Genomic DNA, 18,791 nt, shown 5'->3' with positions numbered 1-18,791 from the left:
TTCTCGGGAAAACACTGTTTCTTATTAATTTTGGTGCGTAGAATCCAAAACAATTCGTACTTTTTCGATCAGACTTCTCAATCAAAAGTTATAGAATAGAAACCAATTTCGAAAGAAAATTCAAAGGGCTGTAACTTTTGAACTAGTAGCCCAATCTTGGAACTGTTTGAAATTATGGATTCTACAGGCCACATTCTATAAGAAACTTTTTTTTCCGGGTCGATCTGAGACAATTTTTTTTTCGGGGCTCAAAAAAAGGCAGTGTATAACCTTCCTTTTTTTACCAAAAATCGACTGCACCAAAATTTCTCGGGAAAACACTTTTTTTTATTAATTTTGGTGCGTAGAATCCAAAACAATTCGTACTTTTTCGATCAGACTTCTCAATCAAAAGTTATAGACTAGAAACCAATTTCGAAAGAAAATTCAAAGGGCTGTCACTTTTGAACTAGTAGCTCGCCCAATCTTGGAACTGTTTGAAATTATGGATTCTACAGGCCACATTCTATAAGAAAATTTTTTTCCGGGTCGATCTGAGACAATTTTTTTTTCGGGGCTCAAAAAAGGCAGTGTATAACCTTCCTTTTTTACCAAAAATCGACTACACCAAAATTTCTCGGGAAAACACTTTTTCTTATTAATTTGGGTGCGTAGAATCCAAATAAATTCGTACTTTTTCGATCAGACTTCTCAATCAAAAGTTATAGACTAGAAACCAATTTCGAAAAAAAATTCAAAGGGCTGTAACTTTTGAACTAGTGGCCCAATCTTGGAACTGTTTGAAATTATGGATTCTACAGGCCACATTCTATAAGAAAATTTTTTTCCGGGTCGATCTGAGACAATTTTTTTTCGGGGCTCAAAAAAAGGCAGTGTATAACCTTCTTTTTTTACCAAAAATCGACTACACCAAAATTTCTCGGGAAAACACTTTTTCTTATTAATTTGGGTGCGTAGAATCCAAATCAATTCGTACTTTTTTGATCAGACTTCTTAATCAAAAGTTATAGACTAGAAACCAATTTCGAAAAAAAATTCAAAGGGCTGTAACTTTTGAACTAGTAGCCCAATCTTGGAACTGTTTGAGATTAGTGATTCTACAGGCCACATTCTATAAGAAAATTTTTTTCCGGGTCGATCTGAGAATTTTTTTTCGGGGCTCAAAAAAAGGCAGTGTATAACCTTCCTTTTTTTACCAAAATTCGACTACACCAAAATTTCTCGGGAAAACACTTTTTCTTAATAATTTTCGTTCGTAGAATCCAAAACAATTCGTACTTTTTCGATTCTGATAGGGAGTTTTAATTTTATTAAACATAAAAACAAAATTCCATGGCTACCTACTTGGACAATAACTATTGAACGGAGTATATAATATGACACGACAAATGGCACTGGGTAGAATTCTCGACTAACACGACTGTTGAACAGGTGTAACAGGGAAGGGGATGGACCAAGAAATTGAAAATGAAAGGCGAAAAAACGATATTTTTTCTTTTTTCAAAATTTGGGGGGTTGCAGGGGGAATTTTTGGTGGGAAGTTGAACATTCGGATTCACGCGGAAAACATAACACCAACCTATGTCCAGAACTACCATGAATTTTGCATCATAAAATTATATATTTCCTGAACTAGCAGCCTTAATTTGGAAACGTCAGCATTGATTGACTATTGGCAAATTATTCGAAATGGAATCTCACAAAAAAATGATAACTTGTTTGGAAGGACGTATGGATGGATTGCCACTTAACCCGAATGTTAACCTCTTCTACTTCTACCTCACCTACCCTTATCATAGCTAGCTTATAATTAACAGAGGAAATTTCGAAAGATTTTATAACTTGGGCTGCTGCTCCATCTAGCGATGCTCGCAAATGTTGAAATTGTTGAACTGAGCTAATAGACTCGTTTGTTTGAATTAGGGATGCATATGTATCTCAAAATTCGTATGTAGTTTTAGAACGTCCGCGACCAAATTGGACTATCTTCTACAACAATTTCGTTTTCCAGTGTCATGCGCCATGCTAGCGTCATTATGTTACTAAGGTATAAAATTGTACGCTTCACTTGATGAAGATAGTCGCATATTTTGAATTGCACAGACTAAATGCAGGTGTGTTGAGTCGAGTATAGTAAATTTTCAGTTTCTAAACAGGAGTGCACTTTGCAATTCAAGTTTAATTAATCTTACTTCCAATGGCACGACTGAATTGTGATCATAGTTGCTAAAATAACAACATTAATCTACTATGAATAACACAGACAGTTGGTCTTTAGCGGAGAAAAAATGGAGCTAATATTTTTCAGTAAAAACTCATAAAAGGTTCCCCCAAAAATTCCATTCAAATTTATCAAAGTTATTCGCTCAAACATTTCAATAGGATGAAGAGAGATGAATTAGCATATGTAAGAGACATTATTACACGGGGGCGAGACAGAGAAGGGTGCCAACGAGCGACGTGGAAAGAACATAATAATTTACTACCGGATGGGAATATACAGAATTGATAACAGATTCGCTAAGGAATATCAGGAAACGCGTGCGACGAATTTATTATTTTTACATTTTCAATAACGAATGTTTTACTTATATTTGGCCACGTTTAGAAGCGAGAAATTGAATTATTCGCCCTTCGCGTTCGCAGGTAAATCCGAAAAGGAGGGAGCGCGAGCGTCGTTTTCATTAAACGCGAAAAAAGGAGAGCGAGCAATCAAACCAAATTTCGCTCTTTGATGCACCCACCTATTGTTTCGCATAAGGGCCTCTAAGTCTTTTGTTTCGCTTGTCTCTTGTTTTCAACTTTTAAGTGTTGACGTGAATGATTTCTGCTCGCGATTCCTTGCTGGATTATAATTTGTCAGTATAATAGATCCTGCCTTTTAATTACATTTTATTGTGCTTGCAAGATTAATCAGTGTCCGGGTGGATTAATCATTTTTCATTATCTTGACTAATGATTCCACGCATTTTTCTTTAGGCATCCACTTTAATTAAATACATTAGGTTTTGTATGTAATACTGTACGCAAAGTCCATAGGTTTATAGTAGATATGCCAGACGGAACTGTGGTTTCCCATGTTAATTTTCAATAAATCAAATCGTTGACGGACTTGTTACTCTTTGGAATCTCTATGAAAGACAGCTGCCGATTCATCTTTTTGTTGTTGGCAAATATCCACACGGTTGAAGACTTGGTATGGACATGCATAGGGATGTAACTCATCTCTGGCCCTGATGATAAGACCTGAAACCCGAAATCGATCGTTTTTATAGAAACATAAACGAGAATTTAGTTTCTTGCCATTCAACTTCCTTGAAGCTTAGAACTAGATACCAAAATGTTTCAAGAGCCAACGATTAAATCCTGATGCAAGAATCTTCGAACCCCTTAAATAGTAGATAGGTACTTAAATCTTAAAACCTTGAATGAAGTTGCCAAAATTATCACCAATAATCTTGAGCTGCTGCTAAAACAGAAAACAGATTTTTTGGAATCTTTGGATTCGGATTCACCGTGTCTTATCCTTCGTTTCTCGGTATCGATGTCGGTGTGAAGTATTTTGGAACTTGCCTTACTTAATTTTACTTTTATACTTCCAGCTAGCTCAATGGATATAAGCGTATAAGTAATAAGGAATAATTAAGTCAATTTTAATCTTCGCAGTTACTTGGTTAATTTCACAAATAATAATCAAAATTTGGGCAAGAAATTGATCCTCTAATATGCCTGGAGGAAATACGCAATTGTCATAATTCGGTGTGCGTTTGAATTTCAGAACCTTTTTGTTCCTGTGAGTAAAGATTAGTGATTGTAATAATTACAATTGCAAAAGATTAGAATACATTTATTTTAACTCAACACACAAATAAAGCAAATAATTACAGCTACGTTGAACCTAAAGAAAACCTAGACCTAATCTATCTAAACAATTTTAATTTTGGAAAATACTTTAGCACTTCAGTTCCCGGGTTAAATTCGAGCGTCGTAAATTAAATTTCATTAATTTTCACGTAAAATGACCGCGAGTTTTAAAATACTTACCCCGTTGGATTTAATTCGTTCAAAGGAATATTCTCTTTTACCTTATGAATGAAGTCTCTTGATTCATCGATACGATCTCGAATTTGGTTTTCAAGATCATTACCATAATTGCACAATTGCAACTGTTATAAGTATATATTTAAAATAACATCAGAATTGCGCTGGAAAAAGAGTATCCTAGTTACAGAAATAACAAGTATGGAGACTGTCAATAAAATACAATTATATATAAAGGTAGAGAAGTCCACTATTGCCTGAGCACCAAGATTACATCTCGAGGCGCTTGCGCGGAGGGGTGTAAGGTGCGAAGGCAATAATAGACTTCTCTACCGTGGTATATATACTATTTTTTTCACTACTAGCACTTGAAATCCTCTAAATTAACATATTTATTGATAAGAGAGTGAACGGTTGGACAGAATTGTTTTGTTTCTTAATTTAACATGTCAATCAAGTACGTGGAAGTACAAGTCAAACAGGCCGTATTTTGTTCTGTCATTGAGATTTTTCAAAGAGTAATTTCGTTCGAATTTTTTCAAAATGTGATAATTTTAGGTATGTAATTTCTCTGGAAATTGTGAATGGTGGCAATTATTCGTTTTAGAGAACTTGTCTAAACGTTCATTGAGCGAAATTTCGGGTTGTGTTTTCTAAAAGTGACAGCGTGACAGTTCTCATTATTGACTACTAGTTAATAATAAAAAATTATTAACCACTTTGAACAAATGCCGAGAAAGCCTACTTTACAAGTGGAAAAAAGGTTAATAATCATGTCATCAGACGCTAGTAGTGAAAAAAAAACTTATTTGCATTAGATAATTCACGAGGCGTTTATTTGTGGCTTTTTCAATGATCTTAGCAACGTTAGATACTAAAGATATCGGTCGATAATTGTTTACATCTTTTGTTTCTCCATTCTTATGAATTGGGATAATGATAGATTTTTTAAAAACAGATGGATATATACCAGATATATAGCTCAAGTTTGCAATGTAGCATAACGGTACTGCTAGTTCTTTGGAATTCAATTTTAGGGTTTTTATTCCGATATCATCATGCCCAGTTGACTTTTTATTGGCTAAGCTATTAATATAATACATTTAATTTCTGGTTCATCAACTGGCAATAAAAACATATTTGCATCAGTACGAAATAGTTGGAAGGTATTATGGTCGAGTATTTCATTAATGTTATCAAAATTCTTTGCTAGCCTTGTTGGGGTTTCTATAAACCCTTCATTTAGAATATCACAAATGATCGACGGATCTGAGTAATCACATCCATTGTATGACACAGACTGTAAAATATTTTTCCCTCCTTTTTTTCCTAACAAGGAATTAATTACCTTCCAACTATCTTGTACGCTATTATTTTTTATTAGATTGATATAATAATCTGATTTTACTCGATTAATCATTCGGTCAAGTTCCTCCTGAATTAATTTGGATTTGTCTCTCAAAGTTTTATTTAGTGGTTGCTGTTTTAAAATTGCATTCAGTTTGTTACGACGTTTTATGTACAGAGTGAGCACTAAAACTGGTAATTTCCAGGCGGAAAACGGGTGTTTGGTTACAGACTTTAAAGAATACAACACCACAGTCATCGAGGTCTTCTGCACAAATTAAGGTAGAACAATCGTGAGAAAAGACGTGGGAAATTGACCAGAAGCACTACTGCAGTTGTTCAATGTACAATTAGTTATTGCGGCGATTTTTTAGGTGTACTGAATTGTTGTTGAAGCGCCATTTCTTCCATAGTCTTCGTAAATCAGAAAATTGTGTTCAATTTGCAATAGTTTAGACTTTTAATAGAGGAGGTAAAATCTAAACTAAAAATCGGAATAAGGTACATACATTCGGTCCTTCGCTCCCCTGTGAATGACCTGCTTCTCACTTTCGATTACGAACTTGGGGATGAAAAGTAATGTGAAACAGTAAATTAATTCAACCCTGACCCAATTATTTCTTTTTCCCACATTCTGTAGGTGTTTCATTTTCATTTTCCAGAATCGGATGTCATTAATTTGCAGTAATTGTTAAAATAACGTATTCGACGTTGCCTTTCTCTCATTTTGTAAACTCATTTCTTCTAATGAGTCCTTTAAGATGCGATTCGTTAATTCGCTTCGTCGGGATGAGAAAGTTTATATTAGTGGTAACCGGAATTTCGTGTTTTGATACATTTTCTTAGAGAGGTTATGTAAAATAATTTCATAGATGCGAAAGGGGGGGGGGGGGATCTTCGCTCATAGAAATTTTAGTCCTTCGTGAAGTACAAGGACCGCACCGCTTCTTGCCAAGTTTCTAGTTTAATGGAGGGAAGTTCACGCGACGCCGAGCATGATTAAATTCGACTTGTGCAAACGTTAGTTGAATTTTGATTCTGAACATATGAAACTATATTAAATGTTAATATCTGAGCGCAGTACTAATGAGAATAATTTTCATATAATGCGGTCACTTTTATCTAGCTTCCTTTAACGAAACAAATTACTCGCTTCCCTTCGAAGATTTTTGGCGAGTGTTAACATTTAGTCTTAGATCATATATATGCATGATCTAAGCATTTAGTTAACGTAAGTATAGGAATGTCTCAGAATAAGAAGGTCAAGCACAATTTTGTTATATTCAATATATTCTTTTTGGTTGAAATAATAAACATTATAAGAATTGTCACATTTACTATAAGCATAAGTAAAATCCAAGTTGGACGGCATATATAATTACATTTTTATTCGATGATTAATGAACACATTACAAAACGTGACTTCAATCATGTGGCACCAGCTTGTCCTGAAATTTCCTACATTTTAAAATCATTGTTATATTCTTAGAATCTATAAGAAGCGCCAACTCTTTGGTTGACTTCAAAGCTATTACACACTTGGAAAAGCATTAAACACGAAATTAAATGCAAAATTACCCGAACAACCCTTCAATTAGCAAAATCATAATTGCCTTTTAAAACATCTATTGAATAATCAGATTAAATAAACTGTTTCAAATCAATACTCATAGACGAGCGACAAACACAGAGTCGCTCGTTAATAATCTCGTGCTGCAACAATAATACGTACAGAATGCGGGTCTCTTTACTTCCACCATCCAATTACTGCGTACATTTACGGAAAAAACCATTTTCAGTTTTAAGTTATTTTCTTTTTTGGTACCTATACTGCTAGCAGGTAATCTCCCAGGGAGTGGCTAGAGGAGTAAATAAAACGCCAATGATTACACATTATATTTATTTTAAATTGTTCAAACGCCATCCAGCTCCTTGATATTTAAAACATTCCAATCCATTGTTTGCAAGTACTCCAGGAAGTGGTCCCCTGTCTTGTTCGTGCCCATGCTGCCCCACGCAACATGGTGTGTGTTTGCATCACAGCAAACCACAAGAAGGAGCCCACCATTTCAACAGTAGTCTATCAACTTAGCCAGCTCTCGGCTGAGTAGGCCACCAAGTGCCTGCTCCGTCCTCTGCCATCTTTCACTTAAAGTAGCTACGAGATAATTGAAACAGAATTCTGCCATTAGATAAGACGCAATTCGTCTATCCTCATACATGCACGTCCTAGGGCTCAGTTCGCTGTCCCTCTTATAATAAAGAGAGTCATCGACCTGGTTCAGATCGCTAACGCGCAAGACCCCGTGCGCTTAAAGGTTCTGCCGCTGGAGTGATAGGATGCCTCATTGACACCAAATGCGAGGAGTACACTACCAGGCGGGAAGGTCCTCCATAGGCTCGTCCTGAAACCAGAATTTTGTCTCTGAAAACGCTTCAAGATGGCGCCCGTGCCACCCGGGAAACCGTATAATACACCCATCACCTTGGTTACTTTGGGGACGTGCCTCTGTACTTTCAGATATGCGCCATCCCAGGGCCTAATAAGAGGGACGGACGGACAGTCCAAGTTCCACTGGTCCTCGCATTCGGTCACAATGCCACCCTGCGGATTCTAGCAAACACTGGCAGCTAAGGGAAGGGCTCCCCTTCTATATCGTCAACAACTGCATGCAGCCGTAATACACCTCGACTGAGGCTCACTTATGTGCACCTCCAGGTGCGAGACCGGAACAATGGCCACGCTGAGCCCTGCCGCAGCGACTTGCCTATAGGTTCGTGGTGCACCCGCAACTTTTGGTGTCCCAGAACCTTCTCAGGCTGCCCTCAGTCAGACCCTGGAGTGCTTCCTTCCGATCTGAGATGCTTAGTCCTTGGCGTCGGGACACAACTTTAGGCTTTGGTGCAGCGCCCGCTTGACCTAGGGTTTTACCCTCGAACCGCGGCTTCCTAGCCATCGCCTACTGTGCGCCAGCCCTATTCTTCTTGCGAATAGGAGGGCGGAGGTCGCCCGGTATCCGAGGGACACCGTTATCGACACGTAGCTTTGGACCTTATGTCGCTAGTAGTCAGGACTTCAGCCGCGGCGAGTCACTTATAATCGTCACTACCCACACGAAGCACCAGTCAATTTACGATCATTCCGGTGTCCCTCCCCTATCCGTCTCCTAGGAACGCGTCCGATGGGTGTCCTTCGCACGAGAAACCATTGTAGTAATTTGTGATAAAAATAACCGTGTTGAGCTTTTTCATATTCAAGAAAATATTTTGTATATTGATGGCGCGGCGTGACATATCCTACTTTATTTTATTTTATTGGTTTTAGAGCAGTATTGTATCAGTATTAAGTACTATTTAATACTCACCCAATTCATCAAAAAAGTCAGTATTGTATCCTACCTAAAATATTCTAAATATATAAATTAACATTGTACAAGATCCCACAGAAGGCCAACCTTCGCCCATCTATTTATCGACTGAAATACATTTTTGAGTAATCTTAATATGTAAACAGACACATGGAAAATGGGTTGCCTAAAAAATTAAGTCAACACTATGCTTAATTAAAGTTATTACGCTGCGTGCTTCTCTTTCACACGGAACAATACACATGTCTCTCTCTCGCGCGGTACTTGCGACAACCGTACTGTTCCGTGTGAAAGACAAGAACACAACGTAACAGTTGATCGTGGTGCACGCATCGATGTAAGAGAGTGCGCATGCGCTCTCTCCATGGAATAGAAGCAGACAGAAATATAATAATAATAATAATACTTTTATTTCCATAGGACATATAGATAAATTACATAACATATTTATGGAAACCGGAAAACGGATCTGTTTCAGTTTACCGTGTAGGTTCACTGGTCTTCCACCAGACTCAATATCGGTGCCTATTATTATTAAACATTTAGTAAAAATTAGAATTGAGTGTTCTCTAGTAATTACTATAAGGACAACAAAATGAAAGATGGAGTAATTAATGACAAATGTGATTGATAATGGTGTGTTTACCTATTGACTTAAGCGAAGCATGGTTTTAAACTTATATTTCAAACTCGAAATGGACAAACTTCGAAACGAGATGGGTACTTTTTTATTGTAATAATTTGCGATATTGTAGGAAAATGACCTTTTGAAGAATGTAGTTTTATGAAAAGGAATACTGAGGGATGTAGATGATCGAAGATTTCTGTTATGCATATCACTTCTAAATGATACTTTCTCAAACAAATAGGATGGGGTTTTTGATTCAATTATCTTGAAATAAAAAACTGCTGTATGTAATTTTCTTCTATTAGACATGTTAAGCCAGTTTGTTTCCTTTATTGTGTGAGAGATGTTATCATATCTATGAACACCGAATATGAATCAAGAATTTTGTGTTCGTTGAATTCTCATTCTAGTATGTCAAGTTATGCAAGAATCGTAAAGTGTGTCACAATAATTGAAATGGGACAATACTAAGGAATCGCAAAGTAAGATTTTCATTTCCCTAGAAAGACAATAACGATTGGCGAATAACAATTTTAAATTTAAATATGCTTTCTGAATACATTTGGAAATATGAAAATCAAAACGAAGATCGTTGTCAAGATATACACCTAAGTTTTTACAAACATTCTTCAGAGGAAACCTAAAATTATCCACTTTAATTTCAATCATAGCGCCGATTTTATTACGTTCTTTGGTATTTCCAAAAAGCATTACGGAGGATTTAGACGAATTAAATTGTAAACTATGTCGCTTACTTAAATCTACTATGCACTCTAGATCTTCGTTCACGCAACCCAATGCTGTTTGTAATTGAGAAGGAATAAATGAGTACATAAGGGGACCCACAATAGAACCTTGTGGTACGCCTCTTAATATTAGTATGAATTACATTAATTTTAATGAAGGGTAGTCTTGACTTAATTTTTTTAGGCAACCATTTGCGATGTGGTTTACGAGTACATATTAAGATTACTGAAAAATATTTTTCACTCGGTAAACATCTGGACAAAGGTTGACCTTATGGCAGTTACGTTTAACGATGTAACAGGAATTTGCCCAAACCAAGCGCCCATTTTTGTTTCCCACACTGGACTATAATGCACGATGATGGTATCTGTGAAAATAGGCGGCGTTGAAGCGGTTAAAAGTGTATAAACTCTAATCAAATTAGCGAACTTTAAGTTGTTTACAGACTGAGAACCTAACGAGATCTCTTCAAAAAGAATACGTTTGAGGAAAATTCGTTAAGAAGCGAGACGTCTAAGTTATGTCGCCAATACGTCGTTGGCGGCGTTCTCTGCTTCGGATCAAAGCGTTTTCATATCGTATTTCGCAACAAAACTCTCTACTTCATTTATTGCGGCAATTTAGTTATGCAGAGATATCATTTTGTTACATTCGTGCAATTTATTCACTGTCCAAGCATCTTTTGACGAAACTAACCCAATTTGCTTTTCACTTCCAAAAGGGAGAACTTTTCGCTCTTTATAATACAGCTCTCATATACAAAGTGTATTAATGCCGTTTCACTTACAGCTTCTGTTGATTTGGCATTTTTTTCTAAATTTAATGGGAAATTTCCCCTCTCGTGATGCAATAATTGAATTTTCAACGCACTCCTTTTATTTCCTGTTTAAAGTACAGTATTTATAGGTAAACTTGGGCGAATTTTATCATTATACCTAGCTTCAATTAATTGTCGCATTCACCCTGAACCGTCTTCCGCTTGTATCTCTGAGCAGTAACTCCATTAAGGTTATCAGATTCAGTCAGTTACAGTGAGAAACTTATGCAGTTAACTGAACTGCAAATTTCATATCTTAATTAATATACATAATGAAAAATGCCACAGATTACATTTGCATTAAGGACTCTGTGGTTGATAGGATGCAAACAAAATGAACTACTGTTTTCACTAAAAACTAAAGCTATGTAAGTACCTACTATTGATATGAAAATCATTTCTACGCCCTAGCAAACATTTTTATTGAAATGATACCAACAAAAAAGTCATTGCTGATTACCAAAGTGAGAAATGAATCAAGATCTAGATCTATAGGTTTAATTTGATTTCTTCACACACAATAGTAGAAGTGAGGCACCATCTTCGCCACTTTTTGTGAAGTCACAAAGGTTATGGCTTTTGGCCTTGGATGCTGCCTCAAGGTAATGGCCTTTTGTTTCTAACCAGAGTCATGACCTTGGGATTTCCCTGGTTGCGTGACAATGTTGTAGCTCAAACTTGATCAAAATCTGATGAATAGTTTGGAAGATGCGTTGGGAAATGCTCAAAAGGCGATTAGTTCGCGGATTTAATATTTTTAAATGATAAATGTAGTTCACACAATTTATGCACATTCGTGAGTTGGAACCATATTTTTTACTATTGAATTGTTTTGAACTATTCAAATACTTTGTAATTAAACACTTTTATAGAAGCAGTATTTGTATTTTTAACTCAAATACTGTAACAAATATTTAGTATTCAGATGCCTTGACTATTTGAATATTTTTGAAGCATTCAATGGGAAAGTATAATAATATCAAAAAGATGCAAATAAAAGTATTTGAATGTTGTTTATTTTGGGTGGATTTTGCTCCAAAGATTTTCAGTGAAGTTATATTATTATATATTATATATTATTATATATTTTGTTACGTATTACTGTATGCAATGGCGTGCGGTCACTACACCACCCAGAAAACACCTGTCCCGCTAGCTCAAAACAAATTAACATTGAAACTTAGAATTTTATAGTTGCTCCTCGTACACATTTCGCATCTACCACAAAAATCCTAATATTCACTTCAAATTTATCAGCCTGGGTGGCTTCGTTCAACTTTCCAAAGAATTTATTACACCACTTTTGATTAACATCTGAAATAAATCTTGCCACGAAAAGAAAAATCGAAAACTCTATCCGGATTCGGATAAACACAAAACTAATTGATTGATGAGGCAACAATTTATTCCGAAACACAATGAAACAAAATTAAAACAAAATCCTTGCAAGAAACAAAGGCTTACAAAGCTTGTTTGGACAAATTGCACCGCACGCAGGCGGTCGACAATTGAAATAAGAAATCTTAGAATTACAGTTTTTCTCAATAATCCAAATAATCTGGTCGTATAAGACTTGCGATACAGGTGCATGAAACTCACACACAAATGCTGACAGCTTTTAAAAACTTGACTTGTTCTTGATAACACTGAACTTGATGACAAATTTTCGGTAACTGTTCGGACGGTAGAAACTTTTAACTTGTAATAAGAGGGCAACAATTGTTAAGTATTTTTTTACAAGTTTATTAGATATCTCTGTTCTAAACAAGTACATATAATATATAGCACTTTAAAAAAAAATGCGGTCACATGATCACAAGAAGCAGACATAACTGCTGTATAATTTCCAATGTAGATAGGCATTAACTGCGAGCACAAATGAACAAAAAATAATGTTTGTATGTAGGGAGTTAAACTCATCAAATGATGATTATAGGTAAAAGTAATATGCACAATGCGCAACAGGAGTTAACGAGCAAGTAAGGTGGATAAACCCTTAACACGAGAAGCATCACTGTAAAGGGAAAAAACGACGTTTTCAACGCTAGAGCACGATAGAAGACAAAAGTAACACTATGATTTCCAAATATGTACAGGGTGGTGCATATGTCAGTTTCCCTATGAAGCGGGATTTCATGTTACCTTCTTGTCGATTAACCAGTACAACATTTTTGATTAAATAGGGATATACACCATTGACGATTCATTTATTGCATAATGAATTTAAATCCGGTCCAAATTTTATATAATGGAAGCACTTTCGAAACAGATTAATAGTGAAAAAAGAGCTCGTGCACACTTATGCTTTTATGTTATCTGAAGGCTTAAAAGAAAAATAATTGTTTTCCTTTATATGTAAAGTTTGTGAAGTGCCTACGTTAATGGCATCTTGTACGATGTGCTATTTTTATCATTAGATACCAATATAATATTGTATTTATGTCTCGGCGGCTCTAGTATTTGAAACAGTTAAGTAAAAGTTTAACGCACTTCAATCTTCTCCCGAAAATTAATCATAAAATAGGCGGCAGTGTTAATTTAAATTTCTATTTCAATTTATCCGTAACTTACGTAATGTAATTTTATTTGGTAAATTGCCAGGAGTGAAGGTACGCTGTTATACAATTACATTTCAAGCACTCTAATTTTGTTCAATTAGAAGTAAGAACTTCGAGTAGCCTTGATTTAATCAATTTTAACAAATGTACATACTTCGAGGGTGTTGTTGACTTATAAGATTTAGTCGTAAACAGTTCATTCGGCACTTACATAAATGTTAAATAGCCTATTGAAAAATACTTAAAAATTCTAAATGATACGGTTCGAACAAACAAAATTTACATGTTACAAAGTTCCACTTACTAATGGTAATTTTTATATTAATGTGCATGTCTCACGGGTCAAAGGTTGCTAAACTATTGTCTCCTAACTACATGCAATTTAAATTTTATTATTAACATAAAATTAAATTGTGGCCGTCTCTGGCTAGTTAGGAATTCTATGCATGTGAGATGTGGGTAATTTATTCCGAGCAGTTTTACTTAATAATTTCTTTCTTTACAGATTATCAGGAATTTACATGACCACCGTTGGCAACAATTGTCAGGTAAGAATAATTTACAAAATCAATCTCAATACCCACCCCACGATTTACAAATGGGACAGCCTGTATTAATTAATTAACGGGCAAAACGATTTTCTTTTGACCCCTGATTATCTCTTGCGAACGAATTAAACATATTTAATTCAATTGCTCGTGTGATCGTTGCACATTATGTAGTGGTAACTTGGTAATGCTATGGCGGAAGATCCCGCGCTTTCTGTTCTGTCATTATAATTGATTTGACTTGGAATAGTTTCTGAAGAATGGCTCCAAATTAATTCTCGCTTAGTAATCACTTCCCTCATGCAGGTGTCATGATAGTAGTCTGTCATTCGCTTTACGTTTATTACATTTCGTCTCATATTAACACTGAAATTAGTTAGCGAGGAGTAGTTCAAGCGTCGGCGTTCATCTATGGCTTCCGCGCTTGTGGATGTTATAATGGTTTATGCGCTTCCCTATTTGCCAAATATGAATCTTGCAAACTACTTTATGTAATTAAGTCGTTTATTTGTAAATTAACCGAGAAGTCTTTAATAAAGACTTCCGTTCTAATCTATTAGACGTATACTTAGTTATACCCTTTTCAAATCCTGTCTTAAAATTAAGATGATTACTGTTTCGACATTAATTAGAAGCGTCGTACTTGTTTGGTTATCGTACATTATTTTACTTATCCATTCTCTGATTTCTAGGCATTCTGAAATTCATATTTTCTAAAAACACATCAAATTCTAAATCAAAAATACATAACATCACATCTGAAAACATCTTCCTTTTTTTAGTACAACACAAAGAATTTAATCAATTTGATTACTTACTTGTCTTTATTTAAAAGTAGCAGAAATAAACAAGACAATGCATTTTCGTTATGCACTGTAAAATCTAGATCTGTCAATGTTTAAATTTAAATCAATTTTTAGCAAAAAGGGGATCAACTAGTAATCAAGGAAATTATCACAGTCAAAACAGGCTTACGCTGAAAACAACGGAGTTGTGTTAAATGACCATCACGCAAAGTAATTACAATACGATTCTATCGAAAACCAGTATGTTATCAAACGTTATATCAAGAAAGTCGATGAATATTAAAAAAATTACTTTTGAACTCTGGTTGTAACGACCTTTTGAGCTCAGAAGGGGGCTTCTCTGCCTTATCTGTAATCTAATAGATAACAACACAATGAAACAAACAGGAGGGATAGTGAATAGCGCGCCACAAAAATATTGCAGTAGCAATCTCTAACGTCTGACACTAGGCAAATCTGATACTAAAACCGTAATTAATATTCAATTTTTGGGAAAATGCAAAGGAACCCCAGTACCATGGTGGAATGAAATTTGGTGAAAAGCGCGCAAAGACGAATATTTTGGCGGAGGGCAAACATGAAATGAATCTTCAAAAACAGTAAAACAAAAGCTTGGACAGATTTATTAACATCAATATCACAGTCTATTGAGTATTTCGCAAAAATACTTAATGGAATATTAGAAAAAAAAAGGAATTTCCAAAGGCCTGGAAAAAAGCCACAGTCATCCCCATACCGAAATCTAACAAAGATCAAACTGACCCACGAAATTTTCGGCCCATTTCACTGACTTGTGCACTGTGCACACTTTTTGAAAAAATAGTCAATAAGAGACTAATATGGCATCTTGAAAATATCAATTTCCTCTCGCCACGGACCTTAACAATACTGATACAGATATATGCGATGCATTCATTAATGAAGAACATCTAGTTGCGGTAAGCCTTGACATTGAAAAAGCGTATAACACGATGTGGAGAGGAAGAATTATCAAAATGACATCGAAATCGACGGATCATTATTATTCTTCATTGGAAACTTCTTAAAAGACAGAGTTATCAAAATAAAATTCCAAAACGCACTTTCATCATGTTATACAATTAGCAATGGTTTACCGCAAGGCTTTGCTTTCAGCGTAACATTATTCCTGATAGGAATAAATGGAGTGACCAATATTGTTCGCGGACCAGTTAAATTATACATTTACGCCGACGACATCACAATTACATACATGCAAGGGGAAAACTATGTCAACTACTCAAAACCAAGTCCAAAAAGCGCTTAATGAAGTTACAAGATGGACCCACACAACAGGATGCAAATATCCAACAACAAATCAGAAAGTTTGATCAAATAACAAGTGGGGGTAACCAAACAAATGATAATAATGACCCATAATGCCCTAATCAGAGCAAAGTTAGACTACACTACGGATCAATAGTTTATAACTCAGCCCAGGGCACCTTAATCAAGATACTTGATCTGGTCAATTTTGACTGGATTGAGAATAGCCATTGATGCATACAAACCAGCCCTATCCTCAGCATACTTGCTGAAAGGAACGAGCAGCCTCTAAACATCAGCACATCAGTTTTACTTATGCAGCTAAAGCACTCCACTACCCAAAAAACCCTACCATCGAGAACGTCCTCTCCATAAACTCACAGGAAATTATCCCCTAAACCTTTCTGAAGACTGAATACTCTCCTTGAAAATATCAACTTCTCCTTGCCAAAAGCCATCCTCAAAATAAATCCAAAATACTCATCCTGGAAACTGCATGGAAAATTGACCTCTCCTTAAGTCATAAAAAATGAAACCAGCCCTGCCATTTACCAAAGACAGATGCGTAGTAGTATCAAGCAATGAATCGGTAATGTTTAAGCTAAACATATCAGTTCCATCTTCTTCTGCGAAGCCTTCGCCATATACAGAGCTCTGGCAAAACAATGTTTGATATCTGCTCCGACTCAGTCTCAAAAATTGCGACCAAACTTGATCGCATAAAAAAGAGATACCAAGAGATCATTGACCTAATTTTCAGATGGGTACCCTCGCATGCTGGTCTCAAAGGCAATGAAGAAATCGGTCAAGTAGTAAGATTGGCTACCTATCTGAGAACGCATAATAATCGGGCCACACACCCAGACCTCAAAAAACACCTGCATCTAAGAACGAACGAATTTTGGATACCGAGTGGATATAGCACAGTCCAACAAAAATTGCACAAATCAGAGATGGTTTCTACACACAAAGACAAATACAACTGAATAACGGAAGGAGACCAAATCATTTACAAATATACGCATGAACACCTCATTTCCAAAAACCCACCTAAACAGTGTAACGCCTGTCACATCCCTATAACAATCCAGCACTTGTTTGAGTGCAGTAAACCTCCGGGCGAAACACAGGATCTCTGCAAACCTGAAGGTAATGCTAAACAGTGATAAATGTGTGCCAGAAGTAATTAATTTTATCAATGATTTAAAACTCCGCGACTAACTATAACACCTCATATGTCCTGTAATCATGACATGTAAGATATAAGCACTTTGTATCAACTGTAAACGCAGTCGCTAATGACCACAAGGTTCATGCGACTGTAATGGTATATTAAGTATTAAGGTCAGTAAGTGTACTTTACCGGTTGAGGATAATAATTCCGAAATCGGTTAACCACCTACTGGTCGTGGTGCTTACGCTATTTTTTGCACGATCAATTTATAATTGATATAAACTAAATTCGAATGTATCAATGTGGTAGCATCACAATGGGTTCAGTAATTTTTTGTGGGTTGCTACAGTTACGTTTCTGTTTTTGAAAACAAAACAACACGTGCGCGAAACGTGGTTTGGTTGCAAGGTTAATAGAGAAAGTAGGTTGTCTCGTAACTTTCAGCCAATAAACGTTCAGTATTAAAATACGCGAATGACGTCACCCAGAATCCCATTTTGTCCACATCATAAAAATTAATTATTAACGAAACAACAACAGAGCAAGTTCAAAAAATGCAAAATGGATCGAAATGGTACTTTACATGGATGTGCTGAAAAGTTCCTGCATTGCATAGAAAGAAACATGCTGGCGAAAACGCACTTTATTCAAAATAGCTTACATTTCATCTTCATAGTCTTCGGCGGAAATGCAAACTGCACAGTCGGGGTTCAGGTTCCCATTTCTATTGCACTTTGTAACCCATTCTTTTTGTAATACAGGAATTACTTTTTGGAAAAGCAAAAAACTGAATCTGCGATCCATTTGCTTTCGATTTGTTGGAGCTGCTATTGCATATAACAACGTCACAAAGATTTCCATCCGGCATCTAATACCCTATATTGATACTTAAGTATCCAACAGTAAGTATTCAATCGAATTATAATAAGTATTCGTAAGAGTCTTCAGCACTGTCTGACAAATAAGTACTTACACAGTTCAAATATAACTGTCAAAGTCAACGAAAATTTAAAAACCAATCAAATGGGACTTCTGGATTCTCGATGACGCGTCTCTCTAAAGTTACGAGGCAACCTACTCTCTCTACTAACCTTGGTTTGGTTGAGACTAAGTGAACATGAATGATTCAGAAGATTCCGAAATAGAAAATGCATGGAGTATTGGCTGCGCGTCGATTATTCCCGAAAAATCTAAAAGTAGATATGAAGCCGCATATGATTCTTTCCTTAAATGGTGTGTAAGTAAATGTCAAACTGACATAAGTGAAAAAATTGTGTTAGCATATTTTGTTCAACGTAGTGAAGGATTGAAATCGCCATCAAGCTTAGGGTGTGATTATTCCATGTTGAAAAGTATGGTTTTTCTAAGAAGGGGTGTTGATATTTCTAAATACAGTACGCTGATACCATTTTTGAAAAGAAAGAACGTTGGGTATCATCCAAAAAATCTAGCGTTTTTTTAAAGCAGATTTCC

The 18,791-nt window shown here is 35.8% G+C and overlaps 1 protein-coding gene across 5 annotated transcripts in view; it reads left to right on the top strand.

Annotated features, from left to right (window-relative positions):
- The window catches only part of LOC116172246, a 141,764-nt gene that overhangs the window by 55,040 nt on the left and 67,933 nt on the right, over positions 1-18,791 (top strand). For 4 of the 5 annotated variants that reach the window (XR_004145620.1, XM_031489437.1, XM_031489429.1 and 1 more), the window contains exon 3: positions 14,012-14,054. The exons of the other annotated variant lie outside the window; for it this stretch is intronic. Coding sequence is in view for 3 of the 4 variants with exons in the window: in XM_031489437.1 (XP_031345297.1) it covers positions 14,012-14,054 (43 nt within the window). In the remaining variant the exon portion in view is untranslated. The remainder of the gene's footprint in view (positions 1-14,011; positions 14,055-18,791) is intronic. 5 annotated transcript variants of the gene reach the window in all.

This window comes from Photinus pyralis, unplaced genomic scaffold (assembly GCF_008802855.1).
Source record: "Photinus pyralis isolate 1611_PpyrPB1 unplaced genomic scaffold, Ppyr1.3 Ppyr1.4_LG1, whole genome shotgun sequence".
NCBI classification, from domain to species: domain Eukaryota; kingdom Metazoa; phylum Arthropoda; class Insecta; order Coleoptera; family Lampyridae; genus Photinus; species Photinus pyralis.
Note: the sequence above shows the minus strand (reverse complement) of the source record. Positions and strands in the feature narration are given on the sequence as shown.